Source organism: Colletotrichum abscissum (assembly GCF_030869225.1).
Source record: "Colletotrichum abscissum strain IMI 504890 chromosome Unknown Scaffold_20.1, whole genome shotgun sequence".
NCBI classification, from domain to species: Eukaryota; Fungi; Ascomycota; class Sordariomycetes; order Glomerellales; family Glomerellaceae; genus Colletotrichum; species Colletotrichum abscissum.
The window spans coordinates 169,977-192,693 of record NW_026850099.1 but is presented as its reverse complement, the minus strand read 5'-3'; the positions used below and the strand labels follow the sequence as shown (position 1 = coordinate 192,693).

Here is a 22,717-nt window from a genome sequence, read left to right as displayed (position 1 = left end):
CGGGCGCTCTGCGACCCCTCCATCCCACCACCACGCGACAACCCGCTCCCGAGCGGCGGCGCCATTTTCCTCAACCCAAAAAAAAACCTGAGCGGTGATCTGATGTAGGCAATACAGACATCAAATACCAAAAGCCTATCAGCTGTAATTCTCCCAGCTGTTCTGTGCACAGTTCTTCGATTTTTGTAGAATTTACCGACACCCGCGTGCGCGCACTTTGCGAGTTTTTCTTCTTTTGCCAATCATGGCCCCCATTCCAATTACAATCATCACCGGTTTCCTCGGCTCCGGCAAGACGACGCTCATCCTCAATCTCCTCCCCCAGCTCAAGGCCGCGAACCCGTCCTACAAGCTCGCCCTCCTCAAGAACGAATTCGGCGACCTGGCCGTCGACTCCCAGCTGGCCTCCTCCAGCGCCATCTCGGGCGTCCAGGAACTCCTCAACGGCTGCATCTGCTGCAACCTCGTCGGCCAGCTCAGCGTCGCCCTCGCCGAGCTGCACGCCACCGTCCGCCCGGACCGCATCGTCATCGAGACGAGCGGCTCGGCTTTTCCCGCGACGCTGGCCCTCGAGGTCAACCGCCTCGCGCGCGAGACGGGCAACTACACCCTCGACGGCGTCATCAGCGTCATTGACACGGAGAACTGGAAGGGCTACGAGGACACGAGCTACACGGCGCGCATCCAGGCAAAGTACACCGACTTGATCGTCTTCAACAAGTGGGAGCTGTGCTCCGAGGACCGCTTCGACGAGGTCCTCGACCGGGTGGGTGACCTCGAGGTGGATATCCCCTGGGTCAAGAGCAAGAAGGGCTGGGTCGGCGCTGACCTTGTGTTTGGCGTGGATGGCGGTCTCGCGCAGGGCCTCAAGGAAGAGCACACGCACGATCACGATCACAAGGGAGAGGACCACGCGCACGACCATCAGACAGAGGTTGAGGTACTCTCAATCGAACTCAAAGGCCCCAAGAACGCCGCTGTCAACGTAGACAGCCTGCAGAAGCTCTTGCGCGCCGCGCCAAAGGACGAAGTATATCGCATAAAGGCCGTCCTGACCGCGTCGTCGACGGTGAGGGACTCGGACGAGGACTCTCAAATTCCCACGCCGCCGCACCCAAAATCTCGGTACATTCTCAACTGGGCCTTTGGTCGGTGGACTTTCACGCCCATCGCAGAAGGCGGCGCCGAGCATGCTTCCAGTGAAGGGGCCTTGCTGCGAATGACGATGATTCTGGGACGGTATGAGAGTGGCAAGTGGAAGAAGAAGCTCGAGACTGGATCATTTCTAGAAGTTGAGGGCGGCGAGGGCGAGTTGATTGTTACAAAGATCGCATGAAAAAAATGAGTAGACGAAAAGATGATAGAGATACATACTTACACGACATAAAAGGCGCATGTGGGGAGTTTCAAAGTGGTACTTTGAGGCATTGCAATGCGCAACGAGCAGAAAGCAGGAGTTAGTTGAGAGCGTAGAATTTAGATCAACCACCGCACTTGATTGTGCTATGAAAGTCGCAAAGTCTCAAGGTTCTAAGTAGGCCTCTGAGTTGCCAGCCCGTTCCTTGAACTATCAGTGCGGATGTCTCAATGCGAACGTTGACGTATACCCAAGACGGCCTCAACACCGAGCATTGCAGACAAGTTCAGTGAATTAATGTCGTTGTTTTGACGAGTGATGTTGATTTCTTTTTTAGTTTCGGCTTCTATGTTGTACAAACCACCGGGTATCTCACATATTTTTACACCTCTAGACTACAAAGTTGATTGTCTTGCCGCCACGAGCCAAGATGACTCTTCTCGGGGAAGTGACATCGAATTGACCTCCAGTAAACTTGGCCTTGCCCTCATCAGACTTGAGAACCTCCGCGACCATCCAGTCGCGTAATGCCTCACCCTCCAGACCAGATGGAGGGTTGGGAACTTCTACAACACCGCGCAGCTTTCCGTTGATCTGAATAGCCACTGGCTGCTTACGCGGCTTCAACAGGGACAACGTGTTGTCTTGCGCAGGGAATGTGGTTTCCTCAAAGATGGAACCGGATTCGGGATGCAAGAGACTCCAGCACTCCTCGGAAAATGCTGGTGCAACTGGAGCCATCATCCGAAGGAGAGCGGACATCGCTTCCCTCTGGACAAGTGGGCTCGCTCCAGTGTTCTCCTGAAGGGTATTGGTCAGACTCATAAGGTCCGAAATAATGGTGTTCATCGGATAAACAGTCTCGTAGGACTGGGTAATGGAACTAATTGTTCCTTGAACCGCTCTCCAAATGGCAGCGTCAGCATCCCAGACAGCCAGTTCCTTGTCGCCGAGAGAAGACAAGCTGTTTGAGCGCTCTTCGAAGTAAGCCACGATGGGCTTTTCTTCGGCTGATAACTCCTGAAGTTTGGCTGCATGGTCATGAAGCCTATGCAGCCAACGCGTGACTCCGGCGATTTTGTCCTCGTCCCAGTCTAGGATGTCGCCCACAGGCGCTTGGAAGAGAACGTGAGCTCGGGTCGCATCGGCGCCGTACTTGGATATGAACTCGGTCGGGTCCACTCCGTTGTACTTGGACTTGGACATTTTCTCAAACGACACATTTGCCGTCGCCCCCGTTGCTACAACTTTAGGGTTGGCAGGGTCCTCCAAGTCAACCTCATCTGGCTTTAGGAACTTCCCTGACGTGGGGTCGGTGTACGTCTTGCCGTGCACCATGCCCTGCGTGATAAGTCTCTTGAATGGTTCGTGGACTGTGTCAGCTTCACCAGAAGCAGGGAACAGTTCTGTCGTGGCCAAGAACTTGTAGATAAACCTGGCATATAGGAGATGCAAGATGGCATGCTCAATGCCGCCTATGTAAAGGTCCACCGGCAGTGATTCTGCTGCCTCAAGGGAGAGAGGCTGTGATGTGTTGTGAGGATCCGCGAAACGCGCGTAATACCAACTCGAGTCGACGAAGGTATCCATGGTATCTGTATCACGCTTTGCATGACCGCCACACTTAGGGCAGCTAGTGTTTACCCAATCTTCGGCTCTCTCCAACGGGTTGCCAACCTTTCCATCCGTCCAGTGCTGACTGACGTCAGGCAATGTGACCGGCAGCTGATCATCTGGAACAGGTACTGGGCCACAGGAGCCGCAATGGATGACAGGGATAGGCGTTCCCCAGTATCGTTGACGGCTGATCAACCAGTCTCTCAATCTCCATTTCTCGACAGGCTTGGCCAAGTCTGCTGCCTCCAGTATGCCTATGAGCATCCGGCCAGCCTCGGTGGAGGATTTACCCTTAAAAGGACCGCTGTTTGCTGTCATGACACCATGCTCCACAAACGGTTCGTTCGCAATCGCGGAAGTTGACTCGTCTTCCGAAGCCGCCAGCACAAACCTCACGGGCTCATCATAGTGATGCTCCTTCCAGAAAGCATTATCCCGCAGATCATGACCAGGAACACCCATCACAGCGCCTTCGCCGTAGTCGCCGAGAACATACGGCGCAACATACACCGGGATGGATTTCTTGGTGTCATCGGGAGTCTGCTCGTGATATGCCAGCGGGTTGACAGCCCTTACGTGGGGCAGCATATAACCGACCTTGGAGTCTTTAGGCAATGCGGGTAGAGTATCTAAGTAAGCTTGAAGCTCAGGGTCTGCCTTTGCTAATGATGTCACGATCGGGTGGGTAGAGGCGAGGGCAAGATACTGAACTCCAAACAAGGTATCCGGTCGCGTCGTGAAGACTTCGATAGCTGCGTGGACATCGTGGCCCATGGCCATGACTGGGAACTTGATGACGGCGCCAGTCGATTTTCCGAGCCAGTTTTTCTGCATGGCCAAGACCCTCTCGGGCCAAGCCTCATTCTTGGCGAGCGTGTCCAGATCCTTCAGCAATGCTTCTCTGAACTCGGAGATGCGGAAGAACCACTGCTTCAGCTGGCGCTTCTCAACCTTGGCACCGGATCTCCAAGAACATCCATTTGCGTCAACTTGCTCGTTGGCGAGGACTGTCATATCTACAGGATCATAGTTAACCTCTGCTTCGGTTTGGTAGGCGAGGCCACGTTCGAGCATCATTAAGAAGATCTTTTGGGTGTGTTTGTAGAAGTCCGGGTCGCAGGTAGTCAGTTCCTGAGAGACATCATGTCAGCCAAAGAAGAGATGGAGAGCTAGGAAACAAACCCTCTCCCAGTCCCAGCTGCCATTCATAACCTCCAATTGTTCCTTCATCTTGGCAATGTTAGTCTTGGTCCAAGTTGCAGGTGCGATTCCACGATCGATGGCAGCATTTTCAGCCGGAAGACCAAATGCGTCCCATCCCATCGGCAGCATCACGCGAGACCCTTTCATGGTGTGATAGCGAGCGAGAACGTCGGCAATTGTATATACGCGCAGGTGGCCAAGGTGCAAGGTACCGGAGGGGTATGGGAACATTGGAAGGACGAATTGGTCCGGCTTGCTTGAGTCATCGTTTGCCGCAGAAGCTTTCGAAGCGTCCCATTTCTGGCGCCATTTCTTGTCGAGAGCGGTAAAGTCGAGCTTGATATCAGCATAGCTCCGTCGTTGCGTCGCTTGGGCTAAGTACGGGCTTGCGAAAGACGGAGGCTGTCGAGTAGCTACTAGTGCTGGGGACGGTCGTGTATTCTTCGCCAAGGTCGCGATGGACCGACTGGACCAGAGGCGGCCAACATGTTTCGCGTGTATCAATTGCATTGGTACGATGTTGTCATGATCGTTGGGCAGATAAAGGTAGGTCGGTAGTGGTCGTTGGTGGAGGAGGGAAAATGCATCAAATTTAGAGTCATGCAACGGCGTCACGCTATCGCGGGTTGAAGCGAAGAAAGCAGTGGTCGCGTTTGCAGCTGCCGTGCAGCTCCATCAAAAACGGAGAGCTTTATGGACCCCTGCATCTCCGCCCCTACCCTGCGAGATTTTAGTGGCAGACTGGCAGGTGGCCCTGCAGGGGAACGTCATTTGTTCCGCACACCCCTGGGACATATCATCTGTGAAGGAAGGTGTTACGACCAACACCATGGCACGGGGCTCTGTCGTGATTGGGGAATCTGTGTTTGGATTTTGTGATGCATTGCAATTCTTACTATGGGCAAGGTAGAATTGGACAATATGTCAAGGGCACCTTTTCGAAACTATTAAGATGGTGCATTGAGGTTGTCAACAGAGATCGATTTTCTCCAAGGGCAACAGACGGCAGAAAGAAGGGGGCGGCGGAATAACTAAAAACCGTTTACGTGGCTGCTAACACTGTGTATACCGCGCCTAGCCGCACCTTGGTCGCCTCATCCGAAGTCGGTGATACAGTGCGGGCTGCTATCTCCAAAAAAGAAATTGCCCCGCCAAAATCATTTTCAATGTCCCGCGTCTTTGAATATCTTCGCGGGTGCACATCTAACTTGTTCGTTCTAGGGGAATGACGACAGCGCAAGCAAGCCAATCACGTCACATTTCGTCGGCTGAGACAAGGAGCTCTGTTCGATTGAGTCTTCTGTAGCCCCTTTGCTCGTTCCCTCATTCCTCATCCCCAAGCTCCCCACGTTACCTGGCGGTATCAAATTTCAAGACTCGTCCCCCGCCCTGCCCCTCCGTGGCGGTCTGATATCGACAAAGGAATCTCAAACGGTCTTAAACGCCGAGTAATCTTTCTACTCAACGCACAATCAAGGAGGAAAACACGTTGAATCCCTAAAATACCATCTCAAGCATTCTTTTTAAGATAACGAGCTTCAACTCGTCGCCCTCAAGATGGAGAAGATCACGGATAAGATCGCCGCTCTGCCGGCAGACGCCAACTACTTCTCCTTGGAGTTCTTCCCGCCGAAGACGGCCATGGGTCTCTCTAACCTGCGCGACCGTCTAGATAGAATGGAAAGAGCTTTGAGGCCTCTCTTCGTCAACGTCACCTGGGGAGCCGGCGGATCTACCTCGACGAAGTCTCTGGAACTGGCCGAGATATGTCAGAGAGAGCTGGGCCTCACCACCTGTCTTCATCTGACATGCACAAACATGAGCCGCAAGCTCATCGACAAGGCCCTGGAGGACGCAAAGGCCCTAGGTATCCGCAATATCCTCGCCCTGCGAGGCGACCCGCCGCGGAAGAACGAGTACCGCGACACCGAGGACTCTGAGACCGATGACGCCGAGGATTTCGTCTGGGCCGTCGACCTGGTCAAGTACATTCGCAAGAACTACGGCGACTACTTCTGCATAGGAGTCGCAGCCTATCCAGAGGGACACGCAGATGAGAGTCATCCTCAGGGACAGAGCTTCGAGCACGACCTCCCGTACCTGGTTGACAAGGTCCAGGCCGGTGCGGATTTCATCATGACCCAGCTCTTCTTCGATATCAAGGCGTACGAAAACTTTGAAAAAATCTTGAAAGAACACCCCAGCGGCGCCTTCAAGGACATCATCCTCCTCCCCGGCTTGATGCCTATCCAGAGCTACCAAATGATCAAGCGGACGACCAAGCTCAGCCACGCCAAGATTCCCGACAACCTCATGGCCCGACTGGACGCGGCCAAGGGTGACGACGAGAAGGTCAAGCAGGTCGGTGTCGACATCCTCAGCGAGCTCGTCGAGCAGGTCAAGGAGGTGAAGAGCAGGACGCCCGGCCCCAAGGGCTTCCACTTCTACACCCTCAACCTCGAAAAGGCCGTGTCCTTCATCCTCGAACGGACGGGCCTCATCCCTGACCCTAAGATCGAGGACGAAGAAGCTATTATCGACGATGGCCCGGGCATTCCCGTCCCCGTTGCCGTCCCCGCAGTCCAGCTCAACGGCCTCTCCCCGATACCTCACCCGGCCACCCGCACTCTCTCCAACGGACGACGGCCATCTTCAATGGGCTCAGACCCGCACAACCGCATCATCGTCTCCGGTTCAGCTTCAAATCCCGCGTACGAGACCACGACCGCCGGCCTCATGGTCTCGGAGCCCGTCAACACCCGCGCAAACACCCTCGCTATCTCCGAGGGCGTCGGCGCAGTAGGCCGCGAGGCGACGTGGGACGACTTTCCCAACGGCCGCTGGGGTGACGCCCGCTCCCCCGCCTACGGTGAGATCGACGGCTACGGCGTCAGCCTGCACATGTCCGTGACGCAGGCCATGCGCCTCTGGGGCACCCCCAAGACGGTCCAAGACATCAACAACCTCTTCATCCGCCACATCAAGGGCCAGCTCGCCGCCATCCCCTGGTCCGAGGAAGAGCTCCTCCCCGAATCCAACATCATCCAGCAGGAGCTCCTCGAGCTCAACACCCGCGGCTGGTGGACCGTCGCCTCGCAGCCCGCCGTCAACGGCATCCCCTCCCGCGACCCGACCTTCGGCTGGGGCCCTCAGCACGGCTTCGTCTTCCAAAAGGCCTTTGTCGAGCTCTTCATCCCTTCCTCGGACTGGGCCGGCCTCGTCGCCCGCCTCAACGAGGTGAGGGACAACACAATTTGCTTCTACGCCGCCAACGGCGCCGGCGACTTTGTCTCTTCGGACGCGAGCGGCGGCCTCGTCCTCGAGGGCACGGAGGCGAGCACAAACGCCGTCACGTGGGGCGTCTTCCCCGGCAAGGAGATCATCACCCCGACCATCATCGAGGAGGTCAGCTTCCGCGCCTGGGCCGAGGAGGCCTTCAAGATCTGGGGCGAGTGGGCCAAGGTCTACGGCAAGGGCAGCGAGAGCGAGGCGCTTCTGGAGCGGATAGGCTCCGAGTACTGGCTCGTCAACATTATACACCACGACTACGTCGAGAGGGATGCGCTGTGGAAGTTGTTGTCGGGTGAGAAGGAGAACTGAGGAGGTTTTAACGTATTTAGGATATTAACAAAAAAAACAACGGAGAAAATGAAAGAGGCAAAGGGAAAAAATAGTAAAGTGCACAAGGGCTTGGTCCTTCTATTTAGTTGCGATTACCCCTAGCCATGAGTGAAAGAGGAGATACCCGTCAATTCTTGCCTTCAATATCCGACTTGATGCATTGTGAAATCCCGTCGATCATGCTAGGTATCTAGAGATGACCGCAATAGACATCATGAGGTAATGGTCGGAACCCAATCTTTGGGATACCGGTACTGAGATAAAAATGTGCCATGGACTTATGGCAATCATCACTGAAAAGTGTGTAGTCACGGAAAAAACACGATGCCGAGATGTGCAAATCAAGTCGGCCTAGTGCCTTGGTATCTCATTGAGAATCTCTTCCACGCATATAGCTCGGTGAGCTCGGTGAGAAAAGGTCCATCTATCTATAGACGCATAGGGGAAATCCCACTTCGGTATCCTTCGTTTTGTTTTGTACATGCTACCAGTGGCCGATATCCATCCAGGATGAAGGAAATAGTCCAAGCCCAACGCCAAAATCCCAGTCCGTAAGAGGAGTTATCGATGCCACAACTCGGAAAAAAAATGTCAGAACAGCGGCATAAGAAAGCGGACCCCGGAATCCTTCGTATCCCAGGTCTTCCTTCGCTTCGCCAATGTAAAGCCAGCTCAGATTTCTCCGTCGGTGCCCATGAAGGAAGAGTCGTAGCCGCCGTTGGAGTTCACCATGCTCTCGGCGAAACTGAAGTTGAGCTCATCATTCATGTTGTTGACGGGATTGAAGATAGCTGCATCCATCGACTGCGCGAAGCTGTCATTTCCGGTGAAGCTAGCCATGGCGTCGGGCTGAATGATGGTCTGATGCTGAGTAACAGCCTCCTCAAAGGACGGATGCTGAACAGCAGCAGGCTTGGCCTCGGCGATGGGAGGAAGCTCGTAGCCCGAAGCATTGTTGGGGGTGTCTACCTCACTATCGGAGGTGGTGAGATCGACGGCAGCAGCTTGTGCAATAGTTGCAGCCGCAGCGATAGTAGCGGCGCGGCTCGGCGTTGCGCTGCGACGAGGAGTGGGTCTGTTCTTAGTCACACGGCCGTCGAGGACATTGTGGACGCGAGTCTTGGAGGGAGTGTCCTCGAGCGCGTTATAGTCGACGGCATCACTACCCTCCCCATCATCGTCAGACATGGGATCAGTCTTGATGGGCATGGTCTTCTTGGCCGTGGTAGAACGACCACCACCCGAGGCGCGAACTTTAGCACCAGACGGGGTTCGGGGCTTCCGAGGAGTCGAGACGTTGCTGCTAGTACCGCCGGTGAAAGTCAGGACAGACGCGGGGTTACCACCACTGTTGGCAGTCTGCTTAAGGGACTCAGCGTCCTTCTTAATGCCACGGAACTGGAACTGGATGCCGTCGGCCGTGGATTCGCCGAAGAACTTGGCAATCTCTGTTTTCTCATGTCAGTATACTTCCTGTCGAATCGTAGTAAAGAGACAGCGAAGTCGAGCAATGTATAGAAGGAAAGTTCGGCCAGGAAACTGATGGATGAAAGCGAGGAAATCAACGTAGAAGCAGAGGCGGCGGTTACCCTTCTTCTCCTTGGGAAGATCCACGGGGATGGCCTTGCAATCCACACCCTGCTCATCAGCTTCCCGAAGCACATATCCTTGGTTTTTAAGGGCTCTGAACCGATGGTTGAGAGCGTCCTTGGTCATATCCGAACCGTAGAACTTCTGGATGTCTGCCGTACGTCAGAAATGACGTCGACCATGGAGAAATGCAGAAGAAAACTTGATACAGACGAAAAAGAAGATTGGGCTGAACGGCAAGAGAGGAAACAGGCGTATTTCTTACCCTTGTAGTTCCATTTGACATCGGAGTGAGCGGCCACGATGGCGCGAAGCAGTCGAGCCTGAGACTCGTAGGTCTTGAAGTTGGCAGGAGCCATCTTCATCTATGATCTATAGAATCGGCGGATTAGTATTTGGTCGACGGAAGGGTCACAGAGAGAAGAGAAAGGAATACAGCGTAGTGGAAAAGGTGTTCAGTGACGACCTAGTGAATATGTACCTGTTGGTGATGGCGGGCTTTCTGTTTGTGAGTGACCTAAGATGGAAGGATTAGGTCTGGGTGGATGTTGAGAGTGTTGTGTTGTGGTGTAGAAGGTAGAAGCCCGGTACGTGTGGAGGGATAAAGCGAGGTAGGTAGTGCGGAGGTGGGTGAGTGTGGGAAGGAGGAGGAGCTCAGATGGAAAGAAGGAAGGTGGAGTGGTAAGAAAAGGTGAACAGGCAATTGCGGCAGGCGACAATTTCTCTGCACTTGCTCCAAAGATTGGAAACAGAGAGGAATCTCAAGTGATGAATCGGTAAACTTACTGAGCACGACGGCTATTTGATCTAGTCTCTCGAAAACTGTGATAGGCAGCTTGCCGTATGCCTCTGAAGTGTGTGTAGATGTCAGCTCTTGGCACCGAGTGTGAGGTGAAGAGGAGAGTGTGTGAATAGATGAGTTAAAGTGAGGCAAGGGAAGAAGAGTGAGGTTGCGCTCATGAAAGGATGTGCTGCTCTGAAGTGCGGGAAGACGGTGACGAACCCAATGGGGAAAGAGCGGCTCAAGCGTATTGACTTACACGAGGAAGGAGGTTCCGCAGTTTCGTGTCTACCGAGTAAGGTAGTCAAGGCGGGATTCGGGCTAAACAGGTCAGCCAGTCAGCCAAAGCGTATTGAAAATATGTGAGACTGAAAGTCAGGGAAGGTGAAAGAGATGGATCTTGTCTGAGTGTAAGTCCTGCGAGACCAAATGCAGCTCACAGGAAGGAATGCATGAAGGAGGTTGGTAAATAGTGCTGCTGTAGGCAACAGCAATGCGTGGGATAGAGGGAGAAGAAGATGATGCTTCTGTGTAGGGAACGACAATAGCGTCATACGAGAAGCGAAGCACTTCTTGGTGAAGCTGTCCCAAGTCCTCTGTTCTCCTTCCATGACTGACGGGTGTCTAAGACGGAAACCGGGAAAGCAGGCTTCAAGACCAGCGCCGGCATGAAGCAGAATCCAAAGCGAGGCCATCATACTACTTCTCGCAACTTTCAATGAAGCAAAAGTCCATCAAATGGACTGGTAAGAATCCAAAACGGGAGTACGACATCTATTCTAGAGCACTCGTCTCTTGGCAATTTCTGGAGAGTAGGGAATACACTGCACTTGCTTACCTTGAGTAAAGGTCCGTCCAACTCTCCAGCCTGGCGCAGACCAGCCGAGTTCTTTGTCCACCCGGATAATAAGCCGCGAAGCAGCCAGATCTTGACGTAGAATGTCCTCTATCAGATCTCAAGTCTGACTGCTCTTCGCGCAGTACAAGGAACACCCAAGTACTGGACCAGAAACCGAACTGGGATGAATGCTGCTGATGCGCGGCGACGGAGCTCCTTAGACTAGCTTAGAATGCAAGTTGATAGACCATCCGACAAAGCCCCAAGTTCCTTTTTGAAACCGATATATCGAGTTGTGGATTGCTCTATCGTCGATCTTGGTGTCCGGAGAACTGCTTCGACGATTTAGGAAATTCGCTGCTGGTTGGCCGGGTGAAGGAGTAAACAGTGGGATAGAATATAAGGCAGACAAAAGAACTGGCGATATGGCGTGGTATATTGAAATTGAAAGGGCGAGAAAATGAAAATAAGATTAGAAGTGAGCGTTTCTTTGTTTGGTTGTTTAGAAGAATCAATGTTGGACTTCAGCTCTTCGAGTTGTCAATCGTCTTCAGATTGGATTTGACGATAATGCTGTGGTACGGCAGTCGTCAGTTGGGTGGCCAACTCGAAAAGTGGGTGGTTGGGAGCCTTTGCAACTCCTGGGTGTTGGCGATGTTTGGTGAGACCCAGTTAAGAAACGACTTGGTCGCCAGGTTTACTACTTGTTCAGCAAGCCAAAATGAATGCAAATAAAATTATGAAGCATGTATTTAAAGATTTGGGTATCCAGATGAATGTGCGTCACCCAGGACAACATTTCCTACGCCATTCGTGATGCCAAACGCCGTCTTGGAAACCAGCCGGTAAAGTACTCACTAACGCTAGATAACGACGTTGGCCACCATCTAGAGAAGATTGAGCTCTCGTTCGCTCATCAGACCCCTGCAGTCCCACGGCAATTACCATTGGCCCTAGGTTGTTGGCCCCTGAAACTCCTTTTCTAATCCCTGTCTAAGCTATGTCTCCCATATCTTTTTACAACATTTCGCAGAATTTACACCTCTGCTATGCGGGACGTCTCCGTACATATCGGTAGATCGTGAACCCAAATAACCATCTTACATTGGAAGAGCAGGCAACCGAGATGGCTGCTATTCATCGTAATTCCTTGCCAAAGGGGCTAGAGGTTCTTCGGCCGGCCGGACTGGACCTGCCACTGACGTGCTCGGGCAAAGGAGGCTTGTAGACCCCGTTAGGGTACTGAGGATACTGGGACATGGGGTGCTCCTTGATCTCACCCTTCTCGCCATCTCCGTACATGAGATACTGGACACCGAGGAACGAGTCGCATCCAGCCTGGAACATGCCGCACAGCTTAAAAGCCCAGGGGATCTCCGTCGTCGACGTGAAGAACCAGAACATCTTCATAGCGTCACCAATCAGCCAGCTCGCCAGCACGGAGAAGCGGAAGCCCTTGCAAGACTTGGACCGCGAGTTGGAGAAGATCTGGGGCAGGGGCAGCGTCGCCTCGACCGAGAGACCAATGTAGCCGATGAGCATCGAGTAGGTTTGGTATACGGGTCGCACGGGCGCGAGGAGCAGTTCGCAGACAGTCAAGCCGATGAAGAGATAGAGGAGGAATTGCCAGTACCTATGGCAGCTGTCAGTCGTAGCACAGGATGCGCTGCGCAAGGCGAGGGACTCACGGCTTGGGTGACCTCCACTGCCAGAAGTGGTAGGGCCTTTGTGCGCCGAACACGGGACCGTCGTTGACGTTGGCGAACGGCGTCGCGGCCTCACCTCCTTTGGCCGATGGCGGCAAGCGGTGGTCCAGAGCAATCTTGAGCAAGATAACTTGCATAACAATCATGAGGAGGGCCTGAATGAGCAAGGCAGTATCGAATCGCGCGCCGGGCCAGTAGAAGATCCTGCGTGAATGCGAATTGTGTCAGCTTACTTGGGAAGAGACGGGGCAGATGCGCTCCACGTACTTCAACAGAGAGGCTACCAGCATAATCAGCGGGATGTCGAGAGAGAAGCCTGCGCTGGACTTGTTCTTGTGCATCGACAGGGCTTGGTCGCTATAGGAGAGAACTGGCGACATGATGAGGAAGATGGGGGCTAGATAGCCCGCAAAGGACGTTAACCAGCGCATGATTGCGGCGGTTGAGGATGCGAATGCTGCGGCGCGCAAGATGTTGGAGCGAAATGGAGCAAAGTCAGGAGCACAAGACAAGTTGGATGAGGTTGGCGGGAAAGGGGAACCGGACCAAGTCGTCCCAAGAATCGACGGACGCGTCAAAAGGAAAAGAAGTGACGAAGCGGAGCGCGGCGGGCGGGCAATCGCAGAGTTGTCGAGACCGATCTAAGAAATTGGAGAATAGAAGATGGGTACCGTAGAAACTCGAGTACTTTAAACTTGCGTTAGCCCGTGCTAACCTTGCTAGCTTCCTATACTAAACTTTTTCGGGCGGTTAATTATATTCGATTATATAATTAACTATACCGTATATAGAAGGCGGTAAGTAATTATTTTCTATTTTTTACTCTTACCTAACTACTTATTTTGACTTACCTCTACTTATTTCTAGCTCCTACCCAGGCTAGTAGCCTAGCGATTAACCTAGCTACTTACTACGGCCTACTACTACTTATACTTCTACTAATTATATTACCGATTTAATTACTAATTATATTATTAATTATATTTTTAATTATATTTTTACTACGGGCCTCGTTAAATACTTATAATACCCTTACGACGGGCCTTTACTAAGAAAAGTATAAATATAATAAAAGAGTTAATTATATTTTTAGTAACTAAGTACCGCGGGCCTATTTTTACCCTTATTAAAAACTAAAAATATATATTACGAAGTTACTTAGTTAAGTAGCGCCCTTATTACTATACTTATTAAACTAAAGTTAACCTCTTTATATTTTTTAAGTATTATTATATTAAAAAAACTAACGAGGAGGTAGTTTATTTACTACGGCTATATTAGGGCGAGACCGAGTTACTAAGGATATATAAACGTTTTATATATTAAGAAGCTATAGATTAGTTTAAAGTCCCTTAAGGTATAGTTATTACTTAATATTAAAACCGTAAGTTAATTATTAATCGGTCCTTTAACTATACTTACTACCCACAGTAACTAGAGCTCGAGATAGTACTTTATAATACTTTTTATTAATAACGAAATAAGAAAAAGCTCGTTAGTATTAGTTAGTTTAAAAAGAACGCTAAGTAGATTTTTATTAAATAGAATCTGAATAATAAATATCTTTTTACTTTTTCCCCTAGTTAGTTTCGTAGCTTTTAAAATCGTATATAAATTACTTAACGTTAACTTACTAAATAAGTAACTAAGTTATTTACTAAGTACTTTAAAATTATTAATAGCTTTCTTTTTTTTATTTAATAAGTTAACTAAATAACCTTAGTAATAGTAAAGTAATCTAACTTCGGAAATATACTCGGGAGTTTAGCTCGTCGATTTCTTAACTCGCAAATTCTTAATTTTAATAAGACCTTAGTTCTTTTTAAATACTTAAATAGTTATATATATAACGACGTCGGGGCTAAAACCGTAATTAGTAAGAGCAACCGTAGCGGTTAAAATAAGTAATAGGCTATATTAATACTCTATATTTTTACTAATAGTATATAATAAATTAAACCGAAAATAATATTTTATAATAAGCCTGTAAAAAAAGGGGGTTAATTATAAAAAAAAAAGGCCTTATTATACGTAGAAGGAGTAATAGTTAAGTTTAATAAGACGGCCTATAATAATAAGTACTTATTTAAAAAATAGATTAAAGAGGAATTAGTAGCGCTAACTAAAAGAGACGAGTACTTATTAATTATAGATATTACTTCTTTTTATAAAATAGATTCTATTTTAGCGCTATTATATTAGTATTATATTATGCCCTACCTTATATTACTAAGGACTACTTCCCTTTTTTAACCTCTTAATACTATAATTAATAAGCCTTTTAAATAGTAGCTTTTAAAAATAACTAACGCTTACGTACTTAATAAGAAAAAAAAAGCGCTAAATAAGTAAGAGGAGCTTAAATAAGAGACGGGTATAAAAAGAATAATAGTTACTAAAATAGTTAAGATAGTAGCTACTAAATTAGCTTATAAAAAGGGCTTAATAGTTAGCTAGGCCTTCTTATAGTACGGAATATTTATTTAGCCTAATAATAGCTAGGTTAATAAGATCTAGATTAAAAACGTACTTACCGAGGCTATTAATTATACTAAGTAAGAGCTTTTTAATATAGAAGCTTATATTAAGTAAGAGATATTATAAGAGGAGATTTTAGACTTTACTATTCTAAATAACGGGTTAGAGTATATTTTTATAATAAAAAAAGTCCGTAATAGTATTAATAAGTAGTACGTTAACCTAATAGTTTAACTACTATATAAATAGGGGCCCGTTAATAATAATAAGCTAGGGGATAATTAGGGGCTTTTAGTTATTTACGTATAATAGCTTCTAATTAATACTTTTACTATTTTTACTAATTCGATAAGAAAAGCTTAAAACTAATAAAAAAGCTAAAATAATTATTAAATTAGATTAATTATAGGTCTAGCCTTAATGGCGAGCTCTTATTAGCTAGATCGATTAGAATATTAGTATATACTAAAAATAGGTAGTAGCTATATTTAACTACTTTAGGTAGTATTACGGTTCTACTAGAGCGCTAGCAGGGTTAGCACGGGCTAACACAAGTTTGAAGTGCTCGAGTTTCTACGGTATTGCTATAAGGGGAGCTAATCAGTCCGGAAGCTAAGATAGGTATGGGCTTTCCAGTGTTCCCACCAGTGAAGCGAATTGCTTGTTTTTTTGCTGACGTCGCCTTTGACCTCTTGCCAAATGTCCCGAGTGCCCTTTTCTGTACGGCAATCCAATGCTCCGTACCTGAGAAGGTAGAGCCTGAGTGGCAGTGACAGGGTTCAGCACCTGGGCGGGAGTGGAGGACGCGGGCGGAAGAGCAGGAAAGTGATGAAGTGCCGCCAGCTGACGGCCATTTAGTCGCACGGAGAGGTGGGAGGGTCCCGGCGTCCCGAAAGTTTGGGCGATCTTACAGCGGGACTCGCAGTGGAAAGGTCACGCTCGACCTGAAGTTCTGAACAACCTTACCTTACGGATACACCTTCGTGCCTACCAAACCTGATGATCTATTGCGCTACGACAGGACGGGCACGCTAGATTTGTCCTTGCTGCCACAAGTCTTGGTAGACCTGAGTACTGTTGCAGATTGTGATGGACCTGAGTTCGGCATCATCGGATGGAAATTTTGCGATGGCAGGCCTGAGCATGAACGACTGGCTTCCTCGCTGTGCTCGGGTTGGCCCTCGGTCATGCATCCCAAGTCGACCCATGATTCGACACATGCTCCGACCAGTGATGGGTCTCGAGAGTCGAAGAAGTGAAGCACTAGTCACGACGTCTCTGGGATAGTTCTTGTTCGTCCTCACCGACCTCTTCTCCCATCTGTGTCTGTCTGGATTTATTTTGGGCCGCCTCTTTCCGCTTGACCCCACCAGCCACACCCAGACCGAGGCACTAGCCACATACATAGCAACAACTTGGAACCTGGAAGACACAAAGGCTCCGACAGCGGGCACACTCACCACTTCAACAGTGAGGAGGGCCTACCTATGTGGGTACGAGTACACAATAGAAAGAGGTCACCAGCCACGATTCATGCGCCCCTGACTCCCGGACGTGGACCTCGTCAAGCAGCAACATTTGTAGTTTGAAGGCAGTGACAGTGACATTTGTCGCGGTGAATGCGCAAAATGCGGGAGAGCCACTCCACCGCCACAAAATAAGTCTAGTGCCCCGCGCCTCCAGTCGACGAGAAAAAAAAAAAAGTCACCAACGCCTCCGATTTTCATTATCGGCCGCCTATCTGCAGCTGCCCCACCAAAATTTCAAAATCACCCCGCCATCTCGGAGCGGAAGACTCACAAGATGCCGCCGCCTAAAAACTTATCTCTATCGCCAACCCGACATCCACGAACGCCGGGCGAGACTTCCTTTTTGATCGAAGGCCGCTCTCCGTGTCCTACGCCCACTGTAGGCAGAATGGAGTTTCTCACCCTCGTTGGCCAGGAGGCCTACACCACCAAGCAGGCCGAAGAGCTCAAGACGCGCATCAACAAGCTCGACGCTGCGTCAAACAAGGTCGTCAGCGTTGCCGGCATCTGGGTCTACTACGTTCACCTCAAGAACAGTGACAACAACCTCATTGTCCAGCAAAAGCTGACAAAATGGCTCGGCCTGCCCGACCAGACAATCGCTCAGATTGCCGCCAACACTGATACCCAGAAAACTTACTACATTACCCCGCGGAACATCTCGCCTTGGTCTTCAAAGGGAACCAGCATCACTCACGTCTGCGGTCTCGCAGACAACATCGACCGTATCGAGCGCGGCAGGGCCATCACCCTCACTTTTGAGAACCCCGTCTCTGAAGATGAGATCGCCTTCAAGGATGTCGTCTACGACCGTATGACTGAGACAATTGGCCTGTCGCGCCCCGATCTTTCCGCCATGTTTATTGAGGGCCAGCGATTCCCATTGGAGATTGTCGACATTCTGGGTGACGATGTTCAGAACGCCGATGCCGCAAAGGCTGTCGAGACTCTCAAGTCGTACAACAAGCAATTCGGCCTGGCTCTCGACGACTCTGAGATTGAGTACCTCGTCCAGGTCTTCAAGAACCTTGGACGCAACCCCCACGATGTGGAGCTTTTCATGTTCGCTCAGGTCAACTCGGAGCACTGCCGCCACAAGCAGTTCAACGCCAACTGGACCATTGATCAGCAGCGCATGGGCAAGAGTCTCTTCGAGATGATCAAGAACACCCACAAGTCCAACCCCGAGTACACAGTCTCCGCCTACAGTGACAACGCCGCCGTTCTCCAGGGTGAGACTGCCAGCTTCTGGGCCCCCGATTACTCCACCGGCAGCTGGAAGCTCACCAAGGAGGTCGTCCACGTCCTCGTCAAGGTTGAGACACACAACCACCCCACCGCCATTTCACCTTTCCCTGGTGCCGCCACTGGTGCTGGAGGTGAGATTCGTGATGAAGGTGCCGTCGGCAGAGGCTCTGCTCCCAAGGCCGGTCTCTGTGGTTTCTGGGTCTCTGACCTGTTGATCCCGGACGAGAAGGCCCCTTGGGAGGTTGATCTGGGTAAGCCCGCTCATTTCGCTAGCAGTCTCGATATCATGCTCGAGGCCCCTATCGGTAGCGCTCGCTTCAACAACGAGTTCGGAAGACCTTGCCTTCTCGGCTGCTTCCGCACTCTCCTGACCAACGTCGGCAAGGAGGAGTCCCCAGAGTGGCGCGGATACCACAAGCCTATCATGATTGCTGGTGGTGTTGGAACAGTCCGTCCTCAACACGCCCTCAAGGAGCTCGGTGACGTCCACGACGGTGCCCATGCCATCGTTCTCGGCGGTCCTGCTATGCTCATCGGTCTCGGTGGAGGAGCTGCCTCCTCCAACGACTCCAGCGAGGCCACTGCCGAGCTCGACTTCGCCAGTGTCCAGCGCGGCAACCCTGAGATGGAGCGCCGCGCCCAAATGGTCATCGACACCTGCGCCGCTCTCGGCGACCAGAACCCCATTGCCATGATCCACGATGTCGGTGCTGGTGGTCTGTCCAACGCTCTCCCCGAGCTCGTCAAGGATGCTGGCTTCGGCGGCAAGTTCGAGCTGCGTCAGGTTCACAGCGCGGACAGCAGCTTGAGCCCCTTGCAAATTTGGTGCAATGAGGCCCAGGAGCGTTACGTCCTGCTCGTCAATAAGGAGAATATTAACCGTTTTGTCAGCATCTGCCGTGAGTCCCTCTCTATCATGTCTGCACAGCTGTTGTATCATGCTAATCCGCACCCCAGGTCGTGAACGATGCCCCTTTTCCGACGTGGGAACCGTTGCCGCCCAGGACGCACAAGGCAACGCCAAGTTGACTCTCAGTGACCGCGACTCACCCGAGCAGCCGATGCCCATTGACCTGCCTTTCAACGCCCTCTTCCCTCCCGGCCGCCGTCTCGAGCGTGTCGTCGAGTCCCGCAGATTGGACCTCCCCGCATTCAACGCTGCTGAGGCCCTCGCTGCCGCCGGTGCCGCCGAGGCCACCAACACCGCCGGCCTCATCACCGCCGCCACTGAGCGCGTGTTCCGCATGCCCGCCGTCGGCTCCAAGTCATTCCTCATCACGATTGGTGACAGAACCGTCGGAGGTCTGTCCATCCGTGACCAGATGGTCGGTCCCTGGCAGACTCCCGTCGCCGACTGCGCCGTCACGGCAACCTCATTCAGTCTTGACTCTAAGACTCGCACTGGTGAAGTCATGGCCATGGGCGAAAAGCCCCAGTTGGCTCTCATCTCTCCCGCAGCGTCGGCTCGCATGGCCGTCGCCGAGAGTCTGCTCAACCTCGGCGCTGCTGACATCCTGGGCCGCCTCGACCGTGTGAAGCTGTCAGCCAACTGGATGGCCGCCGTCAACCACCCTGGCGAAGGTGCCGGTCTCTATGAGGCCGTCCAAGCCATTGGTATGGAGTTGTGCCCTCAGCTCAAGATCTCTATCCCCGTCGGCAAGGACTCTACCTCCATGAAAGCATCGTGGAAGGACCGCGAGTCTGGCGAGGCAAAGAGCGTCACAGCACCCATGTCCGTCATCATCACGGCCGTCACCGTCGTCGAGGACGTCCGCAACACATGGACCCCTCAGCTGCGCCGCGTCGAAGACGTCGGTGAGACGATTCTTATCTACGTCGACCTCGCCGAGGCCAAGAAGGCCATGGGCGGCTCCGCCCTGGCGCAATCATTGGGACAGATGGGCAACGAGGCACCGGACGTGCGCAACGTGGATCTCATTACGGACTACTTTGATGCTCTGCAGCAACTACACAAGAGCGGCGTCGTTCTCGCCTACCACGACGTCTCGGACGGCGGTCTCCTGACCACCGTCGCCGAGATGATGTTCGCCGGCCGTTGCGGCGCCGACCTCATGCTCGACGGCATCGCCAAGTCCGGCTCCCCCAACGACATTCTCGAGGCCCTCTTCCACGAGGAGCTCGGGGCCGTCTTCCAGGTCCGCAAGGAGGACGAGACCAACTTCAAGCGCTGCTTCGCCACTTGCGGTCCTCCTCCCGGCCTCGTCCGCACGTTCGGTGTCGTCCAGCCCAAGGGCAACCAGACCCTCAACATCCGCTACGGCGGCCACACCCCCATCGTCAGCCTTGACCGCGCCGAGATGCAACAGTGGTGGTCGAGGACGTCGTACGCCATGCAGAGGGAGAGAGACAACCCGGCGTGCGCAGATAGCGAGTACGCCATCGTCTCCGACTCGGCCGACCCCGGTCTGTCGTACAACCTTACCTTCTCTCCGTCAGAGAACATCATGCCCCTGACGGCCTCCCTCGGCAGCCTCCTCCGCAAGGCACCTCGCGTCGCCATCCTGCGTGAGGTCGGCGTCAACAGTCACAAGGAGATGGCCTTTGCCTTCAAGGCCGCCGGATTTGACCCCATCGATGTTCACATGTCCGACATCCTCGCAGGCCGCTCACTCGCCGACTTTGTCGGTGTTGCGGCCGGCGGTGGCTTCTCCTACGGCGACGTCTTTGGCGCCGGCGTTGGTTGGGCCCAGTCCATCCTCGAGCATAAGCATGCCCGCCAGGAGTTTGAAAACTTCTTCAAGAGACCCGACACCTTCGCCCTGGGCGTCTGCAACGGCTGCCAGATGATTACCCGTCTCAAGGAGTTGATCCCGGGCACCGAGAACTGGCCCACGTTCGTCGAGAACGCCAGCAGGCAGTTCGAGGCGCGCTTCGCCATGGTCAAGATTGACGAGTCCCGCGCCGCCACGCCCTCCGTCTTCCTCCACGGCATGGACGGCTCGTCCTTCCCCATCGCCGTCTCCCACGGCGAGGGTCGCGCCTCCTTCTCCAACCCCAACGCCCTCGAGGACCTGAGCGGCGAGGGCCTCGTGCCTCTCCGCTACGTCGACAACCGCCTCAAGGTCGCGGAGCCGGAAGCCTACCCGTACAACCCGAATGGCAGCCCTGGCGGCGTGGCTGGCGTCAGGAGCAGGGACGGCAGGGTCTTTGCCCTCATGCCCCATCCCGAGCGGACCATCATGGCGGACGTCGGCAGCTACGTCCCCACGGAGCAGGTCGAGGGTTGGGGAGAGTTCGGCCCGTGGGTCAGGATGTTCAAGAGCGCCAGACGCTGGGTGGGCTGATTTTTTCTGCTTCTTTTTTTTCCAAATACTTTGCATCAACCTTGTTCCCCTGTCTGCCTGCCTACCTTGACACCGGCTATTCTATGCCTATGAGCAGGGGGTTGGTTCAGAAGGGGAGAGGGTGTTTTCACGTTTCGGGTAACAACCAACAAGAATGGTAAAATGAGACAGAAAAGGACAGAGAGAAAAAAAAGGGAGGTGTGGTTTTAGCATTCGGGTACAGCAGCAGCAGCAGCAGCATCACTGACGGAGGAATGGGATATGAAAGCGGATTAGACAAAATCACACAAAAAAAAAAATCAAACCTTTTTTTGTTTTTCCACCAGGAGGGGCGGGTTGGCTTTTTCATTGGTACTAAAACAAAGACTACAAATATACACATACACAATGGCTTGGGATTGGGAGGGAAGGGAAGGGACGGAAAGGGTAGGGGGCAAAGGGGAAATGGAATAGTATCGAGGAAAGAAAGTGAGAGGGCAAGGGAAGATCGAGAAGTCCCGTCTATCCTGTCTATCCTGTCTATAGCTTTTTTTGGCTTTATCGACCATAACTTTCTTTCGAGTTTTCTTTCTTTCGTTAACTTTGGTGATTGATATGTGTACGCTCTGTTCATCTCGTTCCTCTTTCCTCCTTGACTGACGTGTGTATTCTACTCGTCTTAGCAGGAACAAGGCCACAAAACTGTCGGGTACTTGAACGAAAGGTAACGAAGGGGAGAGAGTGTGTGACAAACAGAGAAAAAGGCCCGAAGTTCCTTCCTGCTTGCCTTACCTGCTTCCGGCCTCAGCTATGCAGCAGGGCGAGGAGGGAAAACAGAAAGGGGCTTAGTAGCCAATCTCTTCCCTCAGGTCGATCTACAAATGAAACAGGATGGACATAGGTATCCTCGTCTTCTAGTTCTCTAGGCTTGCTCAAATGGAGGAAGATAGACATGTCTGGGGGAGACAGGCACATCATACAGAGTCCATCGAGGGGGTTGATGGACGTGTACGTTTGTCTCCGGGGCCTACGCCTATCCCTCTCAATGGCCAAATATACTGACTACATGCAAGCACAGTTGGAGCAATTAATAGTTGCCGGTACATACTTTCCAGATGAACGTCAAGATACGTGTAGGTGCGTCTATATACGTACTGACCACTCCATCGCCGTTTCTACTCACCCATGTCCCTTATCTCGCACTGGAGAACTGGAGAAAAAGGAAGTAAAGCGTGGCAGAGAGGGGAGGAGGAGGAGGAGGAGGAGCAGCAATGACGACACCAGAGGGACTTCGTGCAGCAGTGCAGATTGGTAGATGCAGCGAACATGCGGCCTCCTTCATCCTTCGTTCCATGACGCCTGCGCCGCAGACCCGGTGAAGGGGGGATGGAAAGGGAAAGGGAGATTACATTCGGGCCATCTGTATCGTCCTTGACCCTCATCCTCCTCCGCCTCCCCATCCCCT

General features: G+C 52.0%; 6 protein-coding genes across 6 annotated transcripts; 3 read left to right on the top strand and 3 right to left on the bottom strand.

The window, feature by feature from the left end:
- Positions 1-244: 244 nt before the first annotated feature.
- On the top strand, positions 245-1,336 carry CABS01_08669 (CobW/HypB/UreG; the record flags this gene model as incomplete). The annotated part of the gene is made up of 1 exon (XM_060542027.1): positions 245-1,336. The coding sequence occupies one exon, from the start codon at positions 245-247 to the stop codon at positions 1,334-1,336; it is 1,092 nt and encodes a 363-aa protein (XP_060400917.1).
- Positions 1,337-1,747: 411 nt separating this feature from the next.
- Positions 1,748-4,687, bottom strand: CABS01_08668 (leucyl-tRNA synthetase; the record flags this gene model as incomplete). The annotated part of the gene is made up of 2 exons (XM_060542026.1): positions 1,748-4,105; positions 4,157-4,687. The coding sequence occupies 2 exons, from the start codon at positions 4,685-4,687 to the stop codon at positions 1,748-1,750; spliced, it is 2,889 nt and encodes a 962-aa protein (XP_060400916.1).
- Positions 4,688-5,734: 1,047 nt separating this feature from the next.
- CABS01_08667 (methylenetetrahydrofolate reductase) lies at positions 5,735-7,777 on the top strand (the record flags this gene model as incomplete). Its single annotated transcript, XM_060542025.1, has 1 exon — positions 5,735-7,777. One exon carries the CDS (start codon positions 5,735-5,737, stop codon positions 7,775-7,777), a length of 2,043 nt encoding a protein of 680 aa, XP_060400915.1.
- A 693-nt stretch (positions 7,778-8,470) lies between these two features.
- Positions 8,471-9,747, bottom strand: CABS01_08666 (uncharacterized protein; the record flags this gene model as incomplete). Its single annotated transcript, XM_060542024.1, has 3 exons — positions 8,471-9,246; positions 9,388-9,540; positions 9,654-9,747. The coding sequence occupies 3 exons, from the start codon at positions 9,745-9,747 to the stop codon at positions 8,471-8,473; spliced, it is 1,023 nt and encodes a 340-aa protein (XP_060400914.1).
- Positions 9,748-12,144: 2,397 nt separating this feature from the next.
- Positions 12,145-13,144, bottom strand: CABS01_08665 (uncharacterized protein; the record flags this gene model as incomplete). The annotated part of the gene is made up of 3 exons (XM_060542023.1): positions 12,145-12,640; positions 12,696-12,917; positions 12,981-13,144. 3 exons carry the CDS (start codon positions 13,142-13,144, stop codon positions 12,145-12,147), a joined length of 882 nt encoding a protein of 293 aa, XP_060400913.1.
- A 3,652-nt stretch (positions 13,145-16,796) lies between these two features.
- Positions 16,797-21,273, top strand: CABS01_08664 (phosphoribosylformylglycinamidine synthase; the record flags this gene model as incomplete). Its single annotated transcript, XM_060542022.1, has 2 exons — positions 16,797-18,867; positions 18,926-21,273. Coding segments are annotated over 2 exons (4,419 nt in total), but the record flags the coding sequence as incomplete, so codon positions are not given.
- Positions 21,274-22,717: the final 1,444 nt, after the last annotated feature.